We start from the raw sequence: 18784 nt of genomic DNA on the forward strand, positions 1-18784 counted from the left end.
TAGCTGCCTATTTAAGCCCTGGTCCCGCCCTGCCCTGGCTCAGTCACAAAACTGCGCGGTAACCTCCGGAAGTAATTCCGCGTTGGTTGCCGGGACTGATGATGTGGCCCCGATTTACCCCGCCCCTTGTCGCTATGTCGGAAGAAACCCGACAGAGCAAATTGGCCGCGGCCAAGAAAAAGGTAAAACGCTCCGGGTCGCGGTTCCCTGACCCAGCCCGAGGTCCCACCGACGACCGCACCGTGGCCAAGAGTCTGCTGCCCCGAGACACACTGGGCGAGCCCCTCGGCGCCCCTTGGCGACCCCTCCAGTCCTCTCAGCCAGTCCCGCCCCCTCTATTGCCTAGCACCCGCCTTCGCCCGTCGCTCCCGGGTGACTTTGAGCCGGTGACCCCCGGGCCCCCCCCCCCCCCGCCGGGCGCAGCCCTCGCCTCCTGCCACCCAGAACCAGGCCTTCTTGGGCTCCCGGTCTCCTGGGACCTCAGTCCGGGTCCTGCGTTTCCCTCCCCCCTCCCACCGCTCCGGCGTCGGTAAGGAGAGGTGGAATGTAGTTACGTCACAGTTCCCTTCGGAACTGTCATTACTGCCGAGACCAGCCTTTGATCTTCCGACCCAGTCCCCTAGTGTCTTCACCCCTTTCGGTTTCTTTGGTTGTGGGGCAAATTTCTAGTTGGAAGGGGACACGGGACTACGGGAACTAGGATGGAGGGGTTTCACGCTCCCTTGCTATGGGCTGTACCGCATCCTTAGACATTGACAGCATGAAAAACGTACACCTCACCAAAGATCTCTAAACATTTACATTGCTGGGTGACAGTGGGGAGAAGTGTTTGGTTTGGTTTTCTCTCAGGTTTCTGCTCTCCAGAGAGACTTTCAGATTTTTTTTTTTTTCTGTATTCTCTACCTCACAGTCTGATTCCCTGTGATTCTGGGATCAGAATCACCCTCAATCAGTGCTCTCTGGAGTCAAATCTGCTTATCTTCTGTAGAACAGATCCTGGGAAACTGAACTTCATAAGTGGGAATCTTTCCAAATCATCTTCTCAACGTGGGGTGCTCTGAGGAGTGCTTGGGGTATGAAAAGCCACAGGATAATTATGGGACATCTTTCTGAAGCATCAGTTTTGCTTGGTTCTCTTGAAAGAAAATCATTTTGTATTAATGTACTTAGGATGACATTTGTAAACATTTGTAAGATTATAATGGAATCCTCCCTGAAATGAGGTTTGAGTTGTTCTCTTTCTGTTATGCTCGCAGATTCACTAGGGGTGTGCCTTTACTTTCTTGTGCCATGAGATACATTGATGGAAAAGTACTGACCTGACTATCTAATAAAAAAAAAAAAAAAATCTAATAGATGGGGAAAAAAGGACCCCGATGGCTGATTTCTAAAGCACACAATGTACTGTTCTTGCCCGTTTAATGTTTATTTTTCCAGCTCTACCTCTGGTTTTGCCCCCTGACAGCTACTGATTCAAAGCAAAACCTGAGCTTGAAGTAAGAAGACTTAGTTGAAATTTCATGATTGCCTTTTTTTTTTTTGGCCATGTTATCAATCATTTGGCCTTTTTGCATCCATTCCTTCAGTCATTGAATGAAAGTTATAGCACCTTGTAGGGTTGTTGGTGGCATTAAATCAGATGGCATATAAAGAGTACTTTGTAAACTGTAAACCCAGACCCAGTTCCATAAACTGTAAAGTAGGATGTAAATACAGAGGCTTATAGTTCTCACGAGCATTACTTTTTTTTGTTTTTGCAGTTGAAGGAATTCCAGCAAAGGAACAACACTAGTGTTCCTGCAGGAGCGAAGAAGAAACGGAAGATCAGAAATGACGGTAGCCCCAAGACAACAACTTCTGGTGGTTGCCAGCCATCTGAGGATGTGAGTCTTGGCTGACCCAGCTCCTGGGGGTAGGGGTGTTGAAGTAGAGGGTAGTGGCTTGGATTGTGAAAGAGAAAGTGTCAGCTAGTTAAAAATTCTGGCTCTGAACCCCACCTCTCCCACTGCTGCGGTATGATTTTGGGCAAATCGTTTAAGCTCCTTGCACTTCTGTTTCCACATCTGTAAAATAGGGGTACAGCACAGGGTTTTTATTGAGTTATTTATATTTGTGAAGTTTAAATAAAAATTTTGTTGTTTTTATGTAAATTCCGTAGTACAGGGTTAGGTACGGAGTAAACATTCAATAAATGGTAGGTGCTGGTTGAATTATTGCTTGTTTTCCTCATCCCCTGCCTCAAGGGGAAGCCAAGCCAATGAGAACAGCCACTTGCCATTATGCTCTTCCTTTAGGAAGTGTCAAAAGAGCCCCAGGACGTGGTGAAGAGAGCCCCAGGCAATAAGATTAATAGATCTGGTTTCTGAGTCATCTTTGCCACTAGCTTGGTTGGTGACCTAAGGAAAATTGCTTCTTCCCCTGGGCCTCAGCTTTGTCATCTGTAAGATGATACTGTTGGACCAGATGAGCATCTTTCAAACTGTTTAGCTGTAACCCCCTTTGTTCAGTGGACCCTTACTCGAAAGTCTGGTTTTTAAAGCAGAGATAGAGGCCTGGAGCCCTGCCAGATTTGTCCCCCCAACATCATGGGCCCGAGGAGAGGGTCCAATGAGCACATTAAGAAAAGAGCTGCATTGGTTAGGTGATTCCAAAACTTCTTCCCAACCCACCACTCTATGTGACCATATCATTCAGTGGACTTTTCTGTTTGTTTCCATTGAGTTCTGCCTTTGGCAAGGCAGCAAGTGGCTGTTTAGAACGATGGCACAGGCCATGGTGTTGATGCCCTCCTGGACCGTCTTCAGCATCCCATTTCCCTGAACCCAATTCTTCCTTCTCCTCTGACTTTCTTGCTGCTTTCTAAGCCAGTTCTCTCTTTCTTCCCCTTGCCCTTGTTTTTCCCTTTTCACCTCCTGTAGATTCAGGACATTCTGAAGGTGCTGGTGTCTGACCTTAACCGCTCCAATGGGGTAGCGCTATCCCCATTGGACAAGTGGAAGGTGAGGCAGTGCCAAGACCGCTCTCTGGCTTGCTCTCTCTCCCAGCTGTGCATGTCCCTGAGGCTTTCTGATTTGTGGTTGCTTTGCCTCTGGCTCATTTTATGTTGCTGTCATTAACCCTGACCTATTCATGTCTCCTCTTCATCTGCTTGGTTGATTGGGTTTTTTTCCTTACCTCACATCTTTTGTCATCTTGGAGAAGGTGAGATGCATCCTGAAGGTTCAAGTTAATTTGGAAATAACTTTAGAGCAAATATATGGGATTTGGGCCTTTCATGCCTCAAATATGAGTGCCCAGTGGTGCTATCAGACTAGAAGAGATAAAAAATAAAACAAAAACCTTTCTTCAGCATCTGTTTCCAAAAGAGACTGATAGATCATATAGAAGTTTGTGATTTTTAGGATTGCTTAATTCTTTTTGGTTTGAGAATAGGGAACACAGGATTAAGAGAAAGTGAGTTTGCATTATAGCTGTAAGGATTGAGGTTATTTTTTTCAGAGGATGTGAGGTTAACCAAACAGATGAATGACCAGGATATTCTGCCCCTTGATCTCTTTGAAAACTCAACTAGACTAGACTCTTGCCATATCCATTGGGCCCTTGTTAGCAAAGGCACTTTGCTAGACACTGGAGAAAGTAGATGAATGTTGAGGGGGCCCAGCTCCTCTGGAATAAGCAAGGGGGTATGTGGCAACATTCCAGATGCCCAGCTGAACGGACTTGAGGCCAGCTTGTTAAAGGTGGGTACCTTTTGTCAGTGCAGAGAGTGGGAGACGTGGAAATCCCAGATGGAGGGAGTGAGCAGGTAGCTTTCGGGGTTAGGGGCTCACAGAGCACCTTCTAGCGAGGCAGGGAGCTGGCATGGCTGCGTACTGGGAGTACGTAGGACTAGGAGATGACCTCCTCTGGATGCAATATTGGCACTTCCTTCTTGACTGACTTGCTCAGGAGACATCTGCCAAGCCAGAGGAGTACGGCTGAAACAGGGCTAGACCCCATTGGAAATATAGGCATGGGGACAGGGACTGTTGGCCAGTGTTAGAAAGGTTTTTTAAATCACTAGGACTGTTCACACCCAGTCCGTCAGGTCTGTCAAGGTGCTATGGCTTACCTTATCGACTCAGGGGAAAGATGGTATGGCATGGCATGGCATGGCATGGCACGGCGAGGCGGGCACAGGCCTAGAGGAGTCATAGAACTGTGTTTTGCCTTTGCTCTCAGTGATCCAGTTGTTAGTGGGTCTGGGGCCTCTGGTTCCTCTTCAGAAGAATAGTAGTCTGTCCTAATGTTCTAAGAGTCTGTGCCCAGGTTCCTCTGTTCTTTGGAAGTAAAGATCCTTATATCTCTTTTTTGTTGTTGTTTCTAAACCTTCTCTACATCAATAACTGTTTCCCAGTGAAATTTTCTACCCACTAATGCAGGCCTGTGATTGGGGCATCCTTGGTAGAGCTGATATTTCCAGAAATGGGGGAATAATGGAGAGAGAGAGAAAAAGAATTTAATGGGCTGTAACATTTTGAAGGGAAGTGAACTTTTTTTTTAAACTCCATACTTGGTTATAAGACTTAAAATCATGAAAAAAACTTGGTTGCTCACAAATAGTCACTTTGTATTTAAAAATGTAAGGCACAGGGAAAAACTAGAAAATACTAGGGGAGAATTGATTTTATCTCCCAAAATCCTAAGAAAAATACTACCCCCTCTGAGCTTTCCTGTATCTAATCCTAGAGATAGTGGGAACCCAAGATGCCAGGAGGGACCCAAAGCCTGCCAGAGTCCCCCAAAGTCTCAAGCCTGACCAGCTGCTGAATTCCTACTATTATTACCTGGTAGATTCAATTGTAGAAGTTGCTGAGGCAACACCAGGTTCTAGGGTCAGAGGTCACAGCACAGACAATAAATGTGCAAAGACAGCTTGGCTCACCCTGAGTCACCCAGGCTCTGCAGCACTTCCTGTGAAGAGTGAAGTAGATTTGGGTTTTCAGAGGCCAGAGCTGTAGGTCCAGAAAACAGGCAGCCCTTTCCTCTGAAGGAGGTGTGGTCTCTTCTTCCCCAGACCGAGCTTCCTTGGCCAGGCTCTGGCTCCGTAGTACTCGTCCCTTGTTATGTTTTACCTTGTCAGCCATCTTTCCCATTCTCTTTGTCCACCTGGCCTGTTGGATGTCAGAGGAAACGTCTGAGCCAGAGGTTTGGACTAAATTTTAGGCTTGAGCCTAGAGAGAGGGTGGGGTGGGGCTTTGGTCAAACGAGTGGGTCCAGGTGGAGAATCCTAGTCCTAAATCCTAGGATTGTTCTCTAGCTGCTAGTCACAGAGGAGAGGTGTGCCTCCCATGGCCTCCAGGATGCCAAGAGTCAAAGGGTAGACTTTTTACCTCTAGTTTCTAAGGAATTTTTTTAGTCATATAGATGTTTCTGGAGCTAGGAGGTTGAAGTGGGGATAGTGGACGTGAAGTGGCTGTGATTTATTTCCTTTTTACCTCCAGAGAGCAGGGAGAAGCTTCTAGTTGGGCGGCTTCTTTCTAGGGAGAACCAGGTCCCCATGTGCTCATGAAGGAGTTTGTGCAGCCACTTCTTTGAGCTGTGGCCATCTAAAATGCTGCAGAGTGGCCTGGGCCTGGGCAAGCCAAACCTACACCCCACAGGGGCTCCCAGCTGCAGAGTGGCCTGGGCTTGGGCAAGCCAAACCTACACCCCACAGGGGCTCCCAGCATGTATGACTGTTATTCTGACTGCAGCAATGCCTGTCCTACCCACTCTGTAACCCTGTGTCCATGGCAGCAAGGCACCTTCTTTCCTGCATGGTCCCCTAACCTCTATTCTGTTCTGTGACAGGCGCCCAAAGATCGCACCACTCCTACACCGGAACCTGGTAATGACACCATCACACCTGGCGGTGTCTGTCCCGCCAACGCTGATTCACTTCATGCCAATAACATGGCATCACTTCAGGTTTGTGCTTCTTCCCCCTTTGCCTGCTGCCCCACTGTATGTTCACCCCCATCCTCCTGCCCCTAAAACTAGACCTACTTTGGATTCTGTAGTACCTTCTTCAGGTAGCTTGGTTCCTAGAGCCAAGTGTTACTCCTGAAGCCCAGGGTAGGGGAGGCCAAGACTGGGCTTTTCCTTGAGGTTTGGGGATGTGGAAGGTTGTTTAGAAGGAGCTTGGCTCACCCTACCTTTGGGCAGCTCTCACCAGAAATTGAATGACCACCTCATATGTTTCTTCCCAAACAGAACCATGATGCAAACAATGGTACTGACTCCATGGCTGAAAACCAGTGAGTATCTCCTATCGGGGCAGCAGTCCCTAGGCTAAGGGAGTTGGGACATGCCACTGCCCATGACCCCCTCTTCCCCATCAAGCCACCTTCATCCCTGACCCCGTGTGCCTCCATCCCCAGGTCTCTGTCATCTACTGAGAGCCTGCGACAGATTTCACAACAGCTCAATGGGCTCGTGTCTGAGGTACCCCAGAAACTGGAGCCTGGGGGTAGGGAGTGGGAAAGGAAAGTATGATAGAAAGAAAGTGAGGCTGGGAATCACAAGAGGAAGGGCAGCACAGTATGGTGGAATGGTCATGGGACCTGTCAACTTGCTGGGTGATGTTTGGCAAGTCACTGCTTCTCTGAGTCCCCTCTTTTGAAGCTGTAGAAATGTAAGAGTTGGACCACAATATTGGTTACATCATTTTATTCTGCTGCAGAAGCTACAGAATGAGAGTTGATTGGCAGGGGAGGGAGATAAGTGCCAGGAGAAGCTGGCACAAGGGAATATAAGAAAAGGGGGCCAAGTTGGGCAAAAAGGAAAATTTTGCCAGTTGGTAGGGAAGAAAGGACATTGGATGGCTTAGGCATTGAGGGGGACAGAGAGCATCTCCATGTGAGCTCTTCTCTTCTAGTCGTCATCTTACATCAATGGAGAGGGCCTAGCATCTTCTACTAACATAAAGGATCTGGAGGTAAGTGGCTCCGGACCATGGCCTAAGTAAGTGGACCTTGCTGGCCAGCCCTACCCAACCTCTTCCCACAATGGGGGCTGGGTGCCCCCTGCCAGCTGAGACAGCCCAGATACCCCCCTCAACCCTAATGATTGCTCTCTCTACCTCTTCCCCCAACCTTCCTCCAATTCCTCCTCCTCTCTGCATGCGCCTCAGAACCGGTACCAAGAACTTTCAATTGCCCTGGAATCGAGTACTCTAACAAACAAACAACTCAGTAGCAAGATAGAGGAATTGGTAAGAGTCCAGTGGGGTCCCCTGATCTTATGCTGCCAATCCTGGGCTCCAGTTTATCTTTGGGCTCTGAAGAAAAGGGATGGGGGCCCCTGGTACCAAGGGAGACTGGGGTGCTGGGGGGCCTAGGTCTCAGCTGGAGGGACCCCAGAGCACTGAGCATGCAGCATGGCTCTTTCCTTTGCTTTCCTCTTTTCCCACTCTGTCTTCTCCAGACACCCCCACTTGAGTCCTCCCCACACTTGTCCTGGGGCTGTTGCCTCTCAGTGGAAGCACTAGCCTGACTGGTGTCAGGACCCCTGTATACAGCCCCTAATTTGCTCTGTGTTTGACCTTGGACAAGTCAGTGCTCCTCCCTGGGTTTCAGTTTCCTGAGTAGGAGAATTAGATGGTGTCTAAGGTCCCTTCCAACTCTAAAAATGAAAGTTTTTAAAGTCCACTTGAATGTAAATGTCAGAGAATAAGGATCTTGTGTATCCATTTCATTCCCCTGTCCCCGCTATTAAGAAGAGTACCTGGTCTGTAGTATGTGCTCAGTAAATATTTGTTGACTGAATGCACCCTTCCAAGTCACAAGCTGGTAGAAGCATAGCGTTTCCCTTCTCAGACTCCATTTCTAGAGGTTTATGATACTGTCCTTTGAAAGGAAGCCAGATTCAGAGAAAAAGCCAAGAAAGACCCAAGTTCTCTTTCCTTGGGAACTTGAGAAGAGTGTCAGTTCAAGTCCCCAGTAGAGTGTGAGAACTTTTCATTTAAGTCCCATTTCTGGTCCCTAGCCCCCTTCTTTCTTGGTCTGGGGACTGCAGTGAGGGAGGACCACCTCAGTCACCTTGCTTTTGCTCTCCCCACAGAAACAGCAAAACCAGGATGTTATGGACCAACGAGAAAAAGTAATGTGATTTCTTTGTTTGCTCATTACATTGATGATAAGTTTGGGGGAGGACTCAGAAATGGAAGCCTCAGACTTTTTGTCTACTCCCATGCTAAAGAAATAAAGGGCTCACCTCCTCTGCTACCCACCCCCCACAGCCCCTGATAACCTAGGGCATTGATGGGCCTGTTCTGGGCCATTGGTGGCATTCTGGGGACATGTCCTTTCGTATTCCATTTTTGCCTCATCCCAGTGAGGGATGTTTTTCCCCCTCATCCTACAGGATAAAAAAGAATTTGAGCAAAAGTTTGCAAAGGAACAAGGGGCTCTCAGAGAACAATTGCAGGTCAGTGGACTCTATAGTATTGCGTCATATCCTCTAGAAAACATTTCTTGTCCTCTTTTTCATCGCTTGTTCATCTTTTCTCTCACAGGTTCACATCCAGACTATCGGTATCTTGGTGTCTGAAAAATCAGACCTACAGACAGCTTTGGTCCACACTCAGAACGCAGTCCGACAGAAAGCAGGTGGGAATCTGGGACACCCCCTAATCCTTCCACCTGCCCCACTGTCAGCCCTTCGGTGGCATTCCTTCTTTGGGCTCCCATCTCCATTCCTCTCTCATTCCAGGAGAATTAGAGGATGTTGCCAATCGCCTGAAGACTTCCCGACAGCGCGTAGGAGAGCTCGAGCGGACTCTGTCATCGGTCTCCAAACAACAAAAGCAGGCTGACAAGGCGAGCCCCACCACCCACCCATCCACTTGCAGCCCAGCTTCCCAGATCGGGGAGTGAGCCTGAAGATTTCTTCTGTAGGATGGGGTGTCTTGCTGCCCAGAAAGCAGCACAGGACGTTTCTTGCTGCTTTAGTTGTGTGGTTCTTAGAACCAGCCTAGGGATGAGTGGGCTGCCATGGGTGAGTTGGGGGTTGCTATCACTGGGTGAGCACTGGATCCAGAGTTCGAGTCCTAGCCCTGCCATTAACTGGTTGTGGGACTTGGGCAAGTGTCCAACAGAAGGGATACAGTGCTTGGGCTGTGAAGGTGCAAAACAGTATCTTTAATATGTTACATTTGTGTAGAAAGCAGGGAGAAGTGTGGATGTGTATAACATTCACAAAATATGTCTAAAAGGATTCATAAAATACTTAAGGGGAGAGGAATGGGATGCCTGGAAGACATTTTACTTCTCTGCCTTCTGAGTTTTGGACCAGCTGAATGTATAATTTATTTAAAAAATGAACAAAAGGTTAAAATACAAAATTCAATTCCCCCACTCATGTCTGCCTCCCCCTCAACCCCAGGGGAAAAAAATGTAGTTATAGAGTCAGACAGACCTGGATGGTCAAATCCTAGTGTGTCTGTGTGATCTTAACCACTAATATTTAGTTTCTTGTGTCTGTAAAATAGAGGTAATAATAATAACTGCCTCATCTGGTAGCTGTGAGGATTAAGTGGAGTCACGTGTATAAGATGTTAGCGTGGTACCTGGTAAAGCACTCAGTAATGTTGGCTGTTCAAACAGTGACGATGATGACAATAATAACAGCACTATTGTCTGATCTCTCTGCATCTCTGTTAACTAGCTGGAAATTCGATCTCTTTATCTGCTTCTTCCATCCTTACTGAGCACTTATTAAAAATAAATGAGGACATGGGCCTAGAAATGCTTTGAGAAAGATGTAAAGTGGGATTCAGGAAGTGTTATAGTTACTGTTGCTGTTGTTATTAGCATGAGAGGTACATCTTCTGCCTGCCAAAACTTGACTTAACCTTTCTGTATATGCAGTACAACAAGGAGCTAACTCAGGACCGAGATAGCCTCAGGCTGCAGTTACTCAAGCAGAGGTAGGATGGGGGGGGTGGGACGGCAGGTCTGGGGGGCCTTAGCTCAAGTGCTATGGTGGGAAGTGGGAGGGATACAAGTGAGCATGGCGAGAAGGTTGTAGAGGCTTGGAAGTGTAGAGTCCCACTGTGCCATGACTCCTTCTGTGGCCTCAGACAACTCATAGCCTCTCCGGACTGACACTTTGACTGTCTTGATTTCCGGAGTCCCTTCCAATGCCACTGTCTGTGGCAAGGGCAGGTGGGTTGATCACCAAAGTGATCCTTTTTGTTCTTTATTAATGCCTTTCTCTACTTTTCACTGGCCACAGCAATAACAATGAGGACCTAACGCAGCACAACTCTGAATTGACGGAGAAGCTCCGAGTCTTGGTCAAAGAGAAAATAGCCATGCAGCATGGAATGGAGGAGCTGCAGAAGAAGCTAGAGATGTCGGAGCTATTGCTACAACAGGTAAGGGGTGAGGAGTTCCAGGGAGTCCAGCCTCATCCAGCTGGGGCCAGGGCTTCTCAGCATCATCCTGACCTCCAGCCAGAAGCTGGGAAATTTGGATCCTTGTTCTGGTTCTGCCATAGAATCTCCTCCAGAAAGTGATAAATATCCATAGACTTGGGCTCTGCCGAGACCTGCAGAACCAGAATCTCAGGGGCAGGGCTTTTTTTTATTTTGTAACGCATCCTGCTTGAAAGTCATTGTTTTATAGATTACATTTCTAAGGCTGGCGCATGAGGCTCTTTACTTCTTCCTGGAGGCCAAGCCAACACTTCGGCTAAGTAGCCGCCAGATAGTCAGGGTGCCTGGGTCAGAACGCCTCTTCTTCTCCAGTTTTTCTTCACACTGAGCATTACTGTGCCTTCATGTAACTTTCTTCCACAGGGGTCTCCCACCTGGTCTCCCCAGATCTAACCTCATTTTCTCCATCCAGATCTCTAGTGCATCTGATAGAAGCGAGGTTTTACAGCAGGCCCAGGCAGAGCGAGCAAAGCTAGAGAGCCGTATAGAACAGGTGAGGCTTTGCAGAGGGAAGCATGTGGGGGGAGGATGACCCCAGGTAACCCCAGGTGGCTAGGGGCAGGTAAGGACTAGCGACAGCCCCTCCTAACTCCTGGGCCCCTTCTCGCAGCTCATGGAGACGGTGAAGAAACTGCAGTTAGAGAGAGACCACTATGCAGAGGCCCTGAAAACAGAGAGCGCCATTTGGCGGCAGCAGGCACAGCAATTGTCAGAGCAGGTAAGGTCTGACCCTTTGTTTCCCTCCCCATCCTTAGGAGGTCGCTTGACCTTTTTGGGCTTCTTTTTACTTAACTGTAAAATGGAAACCATATCACTTGCTCTGGTGTGCAGCCAGAGGTGGGTGCGTATGTGTTTATAGACTTTATTTTTAAGAGTAGTTTTAGGTTTACAAAAAAAATTGTGCAGAAAGTACAGAGCTCCCATGTACCCCCTCTCCCTCATACACAGTTACTCCTATTACTAACATTCTGCATTCCTGGGGTACATTTGTTACAATCGATGAGCCAATATTGTTACATTATTATTAACTAAAGTCCATAGCTTCCATTAGGGCTCACAGTTGGTGTTGTACAGTCTTTTGGATTTTGACAAATGTGGTTTTGTTTTTTAGAGGTAGAGGTAGAGAGGGAGATGGTAGCCAGAATCATGGTTCCATTCCCTGCATGCCTCCCTTCATGTGTTCCTTCTCCCTGTGCCCTGGGCAGGTGCGAACATTGAGAGAAGAGAAGGAGCATGGCATGATTCGGGTGCAGGAGCTGGAAGCCAGCTTGGCTGAACTTAAGAACCAGACAGGTAGGCTGGGGCTAGAAACCTAGGAGTAGGGTTGGTGTCAGAGGGCTCGTGAGGGAGGTAGCTTAGAATATGGACACGTGAGGAACTGTGGTAAAGAGGAAAGAGAGCTGTACCAGGAGTTGGCACGGACTTGCTGTGTGTCCTTTGGCAAGTCTTATAATCTCTCTGAGCCTCAGTGTCCCCATCTGTAAAAAGGGGATGGATTACCCACTATCAAATACCCAGAGTTGTCTGGAGCATAAAAATAATGAAGAACTGTATTCGCAAGTGGCCTGAAAGCTTGAAGATTATATAGGCATGAGGTGTTATTAGCAAGGAAACAGGACTTGGGGTGAGAAGCATGGATTAGGAACTGTGGACCAAGAAGAGGACTTTTTGAGACTACAGAAGTGAGAAGCCCTTATCATATGCTTCCTTTCTTAGCTGTCCCCCCACCCGAGGCGCCTCCTGTGGGGCCCTCTGAGGAGGAAAAGCGGCTGCATGCGGAGGCTGAACAGCTGCAAAAGGAGCTAGAGAAACTTACAGGGCAGCTGCAGTTCCATTTGAAAGACAATGAGACCCTGACTCGCCAGAATGAGGAGCAGGGGCAGCGGCTTAGGGAGCTAGAGCGGATAGCTGAGTGCTGGAACGAGCAAGAGGCCGCTCGTGAGAAGATTCTGGAGACTATGCAGAATGACCGCGCCACCATCAGCCGTGCTGTCTCCCAGAACCGCGACCTCAAGGAGCAGCTTGCTGAGCTGCAGGATGGCTTCGTCAGGCTGGTGCGCAGCCCTGCGTGGCTAGCCTGCCCTCCTCACTCCTTACTTGCCAAGTCCCTTGGTGCAGGGCAAGACACTTAACCCTCTGGGCCTTTGTTTCCCCATCAGTAAAATGGGGTGTATAGACCTCATGTGAAATGGTGCCTATGACAGCACCCTATGAACCAGAGAGCCCTGCTTGGCTGATGGGGGTGAGGGGGGACTATTTTCCAACCTGCCTCCACCCTCACCTGAGCTATGGGAGGCGAGGTGGACACCAAGTTCTGGGGGCTCCAGCTGCATTGGGTGGCTGCTGATTACTTCTCTCTGTCCAGACCAATGAGAATGTGGAGTTGACTAACGCCCTTCAGTCGGAGCAGCATGTCAAGAAGGAGCTGGCCAAGAAGCTGGGCCAGCTACAGGAGAAGCTGGGGGAGCTAAAGGAGACGGTAACCCCTGCCCCATCTGAGAACGGCTAGGAAATAGGCACCAGCTTATGGGGAGGGGAAGTGCTTCGTCCAGGGATGAAGCTGGGTGCCAGGGCCAGGACAGAGAGCTAGCTTTAGTGGGGGAGGGGCATGGATGGGAGAAGTGGCCACAGAGCCCATGACTGTTTATTTCCCTGCCCTCTGACTTTCAGAGGTAGGTAGCCCCAGGCCATAGATCATCATCCCATCTATAGCCACTGAGTCCCTGCTTATAGGGAAAGAGGTGGTGGCATGATGGAGGGGTCCTTTGTATTCACACCTGGACTCTAATCCCAGTTCCACTGGTCATTATTCACTTTGCATATCTCAGCTTCGGTTTCCTTGGTTTTAAAGGGAGATTAGCATTTTCCTCATAGAGGTGTTGAGAATGAGATGACAAATGTAAAGTATTAGGCACATACTACGAAACCCTGGTGGCGTAGTGGTTAAGTGCTACAGCTGCTAACAAAGAAGTTGGCAGTTTGAATCCACGAGATGTTCCTTGGAAATTCTATGGGGCAGTTCTACTCTGTCCTGTAGGGTCACTGTGAGTCGGAATTGACTCGACAGCAATGGGTTTGTATTTTTTTGTTCTATGAACTTAACAGATGTTGTTTGGTTCTCTCTGCTTTTCCACCAGTCTGTGGCTTAAGGTGATGAGAAAGAAGGTTATGAGGTGTGAGGCTGGTTGTAGGCATGGGACTCTGGGCAAGGGAGATAATCACTTAGGCCACTGAGCGAGGAATCCAGGGGTCTGGGCAGGTGGGAGAGCCCACAATGCCTATCGCAGGGGCCTGTGCCTCCCCTTCCCTCTATGGCTCAGAATCTGGGAGGAAGGTATACCTGTTCTCACTCCCAGGGTCTTCCCACAGGTGGACCTGAAGAGTCAAGAGGCTCACAGTCTGCAAGAGCAGCGAGACCAGTATCTGAGCCATTTGCAGCAGTACATGGCCACCTGTCAACAGCACGAGGCTGCATATCAAAACCTCGCCTCTGAGAAGGAGATGCTGCGCAAGCAGTTACTGCTGCAGTCTCAGCTCATGGAACAGCGGCAACATGAGGAAGTGCAGAGAAAGATGGCAGCTGAGATGGTCCACCAAGAGTTGCAGCAGACCCAGGTAAGGGAATTGCTGAGTGCTGAGGCCCTGAGTGTGAGGATCTGGTCACCTTTGCCCTTTCTCACTCTCTTCCTTGGCTCCTTAGGAACGCCTAGAAGCTGCCATCCAGCAGAACCAGAAGCTGCAGGCCCAGCTGAGCCTTATGGCTCTGCCCGAGGAAGGTAAATGAGACTGCCCAGAGGGAGAGGAGAGAGGGAGAGGGGGACTTTGAGTATTGTAGAATTGAGCTAGAAGAGGCTTTTAGGATAGCTGATTGTTTTCCTTCTGGTGAGTGGTTGGCCCAGGGTTGCACAATGAGGCGGTGGCAGAGGTGGGCCCTGAGAAATTTCTGGGTCCACTGCACCTCTCTTGTTGGTGGTCTGAGGATCCCTATGCTTGCTCCCAACAGGAGATGGGCTGGACAGTGAAGAAAAGGATGAGGAGGCTCCCCAGGCAGAGCTGAGCATTCCTGAGGACCTAGATAGCCGAGATGCCCTGGTGAGCTGGACTCTTCCCTGCTCCTTCTCTGTCCTACCTTTCCTGCCTCTCTCTGTGATCCTCCCAACACCTCTTGGTTTTCTGACCCTCTGATTTCTTTTGATCCCTGTACCTCCCCTGGGACCTGGTGGATCAGACACCACTCCATGTGAGCCACAAAGGCCCAGAGAGGGGAGGGGCTCCTCCTGCCTCCCTGCCCAGTTTTCTTCCTCACTATTCTTTCCACAAAAGCACACATGTATCCCTTGCCTGCAGGTGGCCTTCTTTAACTCAGCCCTAGCCAGTGCTAGGAAAGAGCAGGCACAACTGAGGGGGCAGCTAAAAAAGCAAAAGTTACAATGCCAGCAGTTGGCACACCTAGAGGCCACATCCCAGCATGAGCCAAAGATCCCAGCTCCCAGGACCGGGGAGGACAGTGTGTCTGGGGAGACCCACCAGGCCCTACAAATGGCCATGGAGAAGCTGCAGGTGAGCAGGTGTCTCTTGACATGGGTGAAGAAGGTGGGGGTAGGTTGCTCCTGCACCCTGACCCTGTTGTTTGGGCTTAAGGGCCAATTTACAGGTGTCATGCGGGAGAAAATAGAACTACAGGAACGCTTGAAACAGCTAGAACACCGTTGCATCCAGTTATCGGGAGAGACAGATACCATCGGTGAGCAGAGACGATGGGGATCATGGCAGGGAGAGGTGCATGGTGGATCTGAGGGAGCTCCAGTTTCTGAGTCCTGCCCACCTGCCCTCCCTCTCCCCAGGTGAGTACGTTGCCCTGTACCAGAATCAGAGGGCAGTGCTGAAGGAGCGGCACCGTGCCAAGGAGGCGTACATTAGCCGGCTGGCTCAGGACAAGGAAGAAATGAAGGTAAGGGACCTCGGACATCTCTTCGGGCAGGAGTGGAGGCAGGGGCTGGGAAGGGGGCAGGGGTAGGAATGCTGAGTACCTCTCCCTCCAGGTGAAGCTGCTGGAGCTTCAAGAACTGGTGTTACGGCTGGTAGGCGAGAAGAATGAGTGGTATCAAAAATATCAAGTTGCTTCCCAGAGCGCTACTGTTGATGAGCACGGAACAGTGCCCCCAGCCCCCCAGGAGCTTGAATCTGCTGATGGGCAAGGTGAATAGGGCCCTCAGAAGGGTGGGTGGCAGGCAGGAACAGGGGAGAGCATGCATGTTGCTCAGAGCCCTGCCTCTCTCTCTTCTCAGGCCTCCATGAAGTAAGCCTGGCTGATGATGTGGAGTCTGTTCAGGAAGGGACCTTCTCAGTCCAAGCTGGTCCCGAGAACCCCACCGCCCAGCAGATAATGCAGCTGCTGCAGGAGATCCAAAACCCACAGGCGCGCCCAGGCCTGGGCAGAAATCCGTGCATTCCATTCTTTTATCGTCCTGACATTAACGAGGAGGTAAAGGTCTTGATGATCTAAACCTCACAGTGGGGTCGGGGACTCTGTCCCCACTCCTTCCCGACACCCTTCTCCATCACTCCTTACCTACTATCCCTTTATCCTTAGAGTAGCAAGATAGGGATCCTGGGTAAACTCTCTGCCTGATATAGGGAGGTAAACAGGTGCACACATCTTGATACATTAGCCAGGCTTATTGTTCATCTCTGGGCTATGGCTGTTTTGTTCAGAAAAACCAAGAGCCCTCACCAAGCAGTCCTTTTTCCAGGGGGCTTATATCCTCTATGGGGGCCGGGGGGCTGCATCCTCCATTCAAGAAGGCCCAAATATCCCATAGTCAAGGCCTGGGATCAGGCATTCTATTCTAGACGGGCTCAGGTATCTCTGGTGGGGGGGCCTTGGGTATGTCTGTTTAAGGGGGGAGGGCTAGGATTTGTTTAAGGGGGGGGTCCAGGCTTTATTAAAGGGTGGGGGGAATGGTAATCTATATAAGGGGGGGACTTGGAAATCTTTTGAAGGTGGCAGAAAGACTTATCACCATCCATCCCAACAGGGAACTTGGAAATCTCTTTAAGGTGGCTGACTTGTAGCAGAGAAAACTAAAGTACCATCTATCCAAACGGGGAACTTGGAAATATACTTAGGTGGGAGACTTCGATTCTAGCAGAAAAACTTACTAAGATCCATTCCAACAGGGAACTTGGAAATCTCTTTAAGGTGGCTGACTTCTAGCAGAGAAATCTGAAGTACCATCTACCCAAATGGGGAACTTGGAAATATACTTAGGTGGGAGACTTCAATTCTAGCAGAAAGACTTTTTACCATCCATTCCAACAGGGAACTTGGAAATCTCTTTAAGGTGGCTCTCTTCTAGCAGAGAAAACTAAAATACCATCTATGCAAATAGGGAACTTGGAAATATATTTACAGTGGGAGACTTCAGTTCTAGCAGAAAGACTTAGTACCATCCATTCTAATAGGGAACTTGGAAATCTCTTTAAGGTGGCTGACTTTGAGTAGAGTTAACTAAAGTACCGTCTATCCAAATGGGGAACTTGGAAATATTTTTACAGTGGGAGACTTCAATTCTAGCAGAAAGACTTACTACCATCCATTCCAACAGGGACCTTGGAAATCTCTGTAAGGTGGCTGACTGCTAGCAGAGAGAACTAAAAGTACCATCTATCCAAATGGGGAACTTGGAAATATACTTAGGTGGGAGACTTCAATTCTAGCAGAAAGACTTCTGTGTAAGGTAGGGAACTTCTGTTCTAGCAGAAAGACTCATTACAGGATTTAGAAATCTGTTTAAGGTGGCACACTTCTATCCTAGCAGACTTATTGCCACTCATTCAAATGGGGAACTTGGAAATCTGCTTCAGGTGGCAGACTTCTAGCAGAAAGAAGTACCATCAATGGCAGGCATAGTAAAGGTGGATTCTGCGCCATCTAGTCAAGGGCAGGGGTGGGGGTGGCATTTGTTTTAAAAGGGAAATCTTCAGAAACCTGTTAAAGGAGGGAGGAAGGCATCAAAATTAGAGGGGGACTCTCATGAACTCTACTCAAGGAAGGGGGAAAGCATCGAAATAAAGGGGGACTTACATGAATCCTCAATTTCGTTACCTTTCCCCTTCCTTGAATAGAGGATTCGTGGGAGTCCTCTTTAAGTGCCTTCCTCCTTCCTTGAGTAGAGGATTCATGCGAGCCCCTTAATTTCTCGATGCCTTCCCTCTTCCTTGAATAAGGGGGGATTCTCATGAACTCTATTCAAGGAAGGGAGAAAGCATCAAAATTAAGGGGGACTCGCATGAATCCTCAATTCTGATGCCTTCCCCCTTTGAATAGAGGATTCCTGCGAGTCCCCCTTAATTTCTATGCCTTCCTCCTTCCTTGAATAAAGGGGGACTCTCAAGAAATCCGTATAAGGACGGGGGAAAGCATCGAAATTAAATGGGGACTCAGGAATCCTCTCTTAAAGGGGGGCAGGCATCTCCTTTAAGGAGGGATGCTCCAGCATCCTCTTTGCAAGGGGGGGCCCAGGTACTCTGTATTCAAGGTGGGGGACTCAGCCATGTCTGTTTAGGGGGGGACGCTCAGGGATGCTTTATTCAAGTGGAGGGGGCTCATGCATCCTCTATTCAAGGTGGGGGGTCATGCATTCTCTATAAGGGGGGCTCTGAACCCTCTATTCAGGGGGGGCACTGTACCCTCCAGTGGGGGCTTCAACACCCTCTATTCAAGGAGGAGGGCTCAGGCCCCCTCTCTTTATGGGGTGGGGCTCAGACATCCTCTATTCAAGGGGGCTCAAATATCCCCTTTTCAGAAGGGGCTGAAATATCCTCTGTTATGGGGAGGCTCAGACATCCTCTGCTTGGGTTCAGGCACCTTCTATTTATTCAGAGGCAGTTTGTGGCACCAGCGCATACCTTCTCACCAGCCAGTAGGGGGTGACACTCTTACAGGCCCTGGGACTCACTGCAGGCCAGGGAAGGGCATAGTCTGGTAGCAGGAAGGGCTTCCCTACCCCAGTGTATATACTGTATCTGTGTAACATTTTGTATATTCCAGAGGATACAGGCCCCCTGTATCATAGGAGAGGATGGAGCTGACGAATGGGAGTGAGGTTCTAATAATTAGGGGATGGGAAAACTTATTTATTGATAGTATAGCACAGAGGAAGGAGGTGGGGATGGGGTTCTGGTGCCCTGGTGATTCAACTCCTAATTTATTTTGCTTTTTATTTCGGAATAAATGGTTTTAGCCAACACTGCTCGGCCTTGAGTGTTCCTGACGCCGCCCCTCACTGGGTCCTGGGATCTGTGTGGAGGACAGAGCTGAGG

At 49.1% G+C, this 18784-nt stretch overlaps 1 protein-coding gene across 6 annotated transcripts; it reads left to right on the forward strand.

Moving 5' to 3' along the window:
* Positions 1–28: 28 nt before the first annotated feature.
* On the forward strand, positions 29–18711 carry GOLGA2 (golgin A2). 6 transcript variants are annotated; one of them, XM_064291372.1, is made up of 27 exons: positions 29–182; positions 1761–1883; positions 2919–2999; positions 5833–5949; positions 6235–6278; positions 6402–6465; positions 6899–6958; positions 7154–7234; positions 8083–8121; positions 8386–8448; positions 8537–8630; positions 8734–8840; positions 9891–9949; positions 10258–10399; positions 10872–10952; positions 11070–11177; positions 11665–11752; positions 12176–12513; positions 12825–12938; positions 13829–14074; positions 14160–14235; positions 14463–14551; positions 14807–15019; positions 15101–15203; positions 15304–15410; positions 15502–15658; positions 15748–18711. In XM_064291372.1, the coding sequence occupies exons 1-27, from the start codon at positions 99–101 to the stop codon at positions 15963–15965; spliced, it is 3096 nt and encodes a 1031-aa protein (XP_064147442.1). In that variant the 5' UTR covers positions 29–98; the 3' UTR covers positions 15966–18711. The 6 variants fall into 6 exon arrangements, with proteins under 6 accessions (XP_064147442.1, XP_064147443.1, XP_064147445.1 ...); XM_064291373.1 differs by lacking the exon at positions 8386–8448; XM_064291375.1 differs by lacking the exon at positions 7154–7234.
* The last annotated feature ends 73 nt before the right edge of the window (positions 18712–18784 follow it).

Source organism: Loxodonta africana, chromosome 9 (genome assembly GCF_030014295.1).
Source record: "Loxodonta africana isolate mLoxAfr1 chromosome 9, mLoxAfr1.hap2, whole genome shotgun sequence".
Lineage (NCBI taxonomy): Eukaryota > Metazoa > Chordata > Mammalia > Proboscidea > Elephantidae > Loxodonta > Loxodonta africana.

Coding starts and splice junctions, on each gene's coding strand:
- GOLGA2 (XM_064291372.1), top strand. CDS start 99: ATGATGTGGCCCCGATTTACCCCGCCCCTTGTCGCTATGTCGGAAGAA. Junction 3,000..5,832: donor CCCCATTGGACAAGTGGAAG/GTGAGGCAGTGC, acceptor GTTCTGTGACAG/GCGCCCAAAGATCGCACCAC. Junction 6,279..6,401: donor GACTCCATGGCTGAAAACCA/GTGAGTATCTCC, acceptor CTCCATCCCCAG/GTCTCTGTCATCTACTGAGA.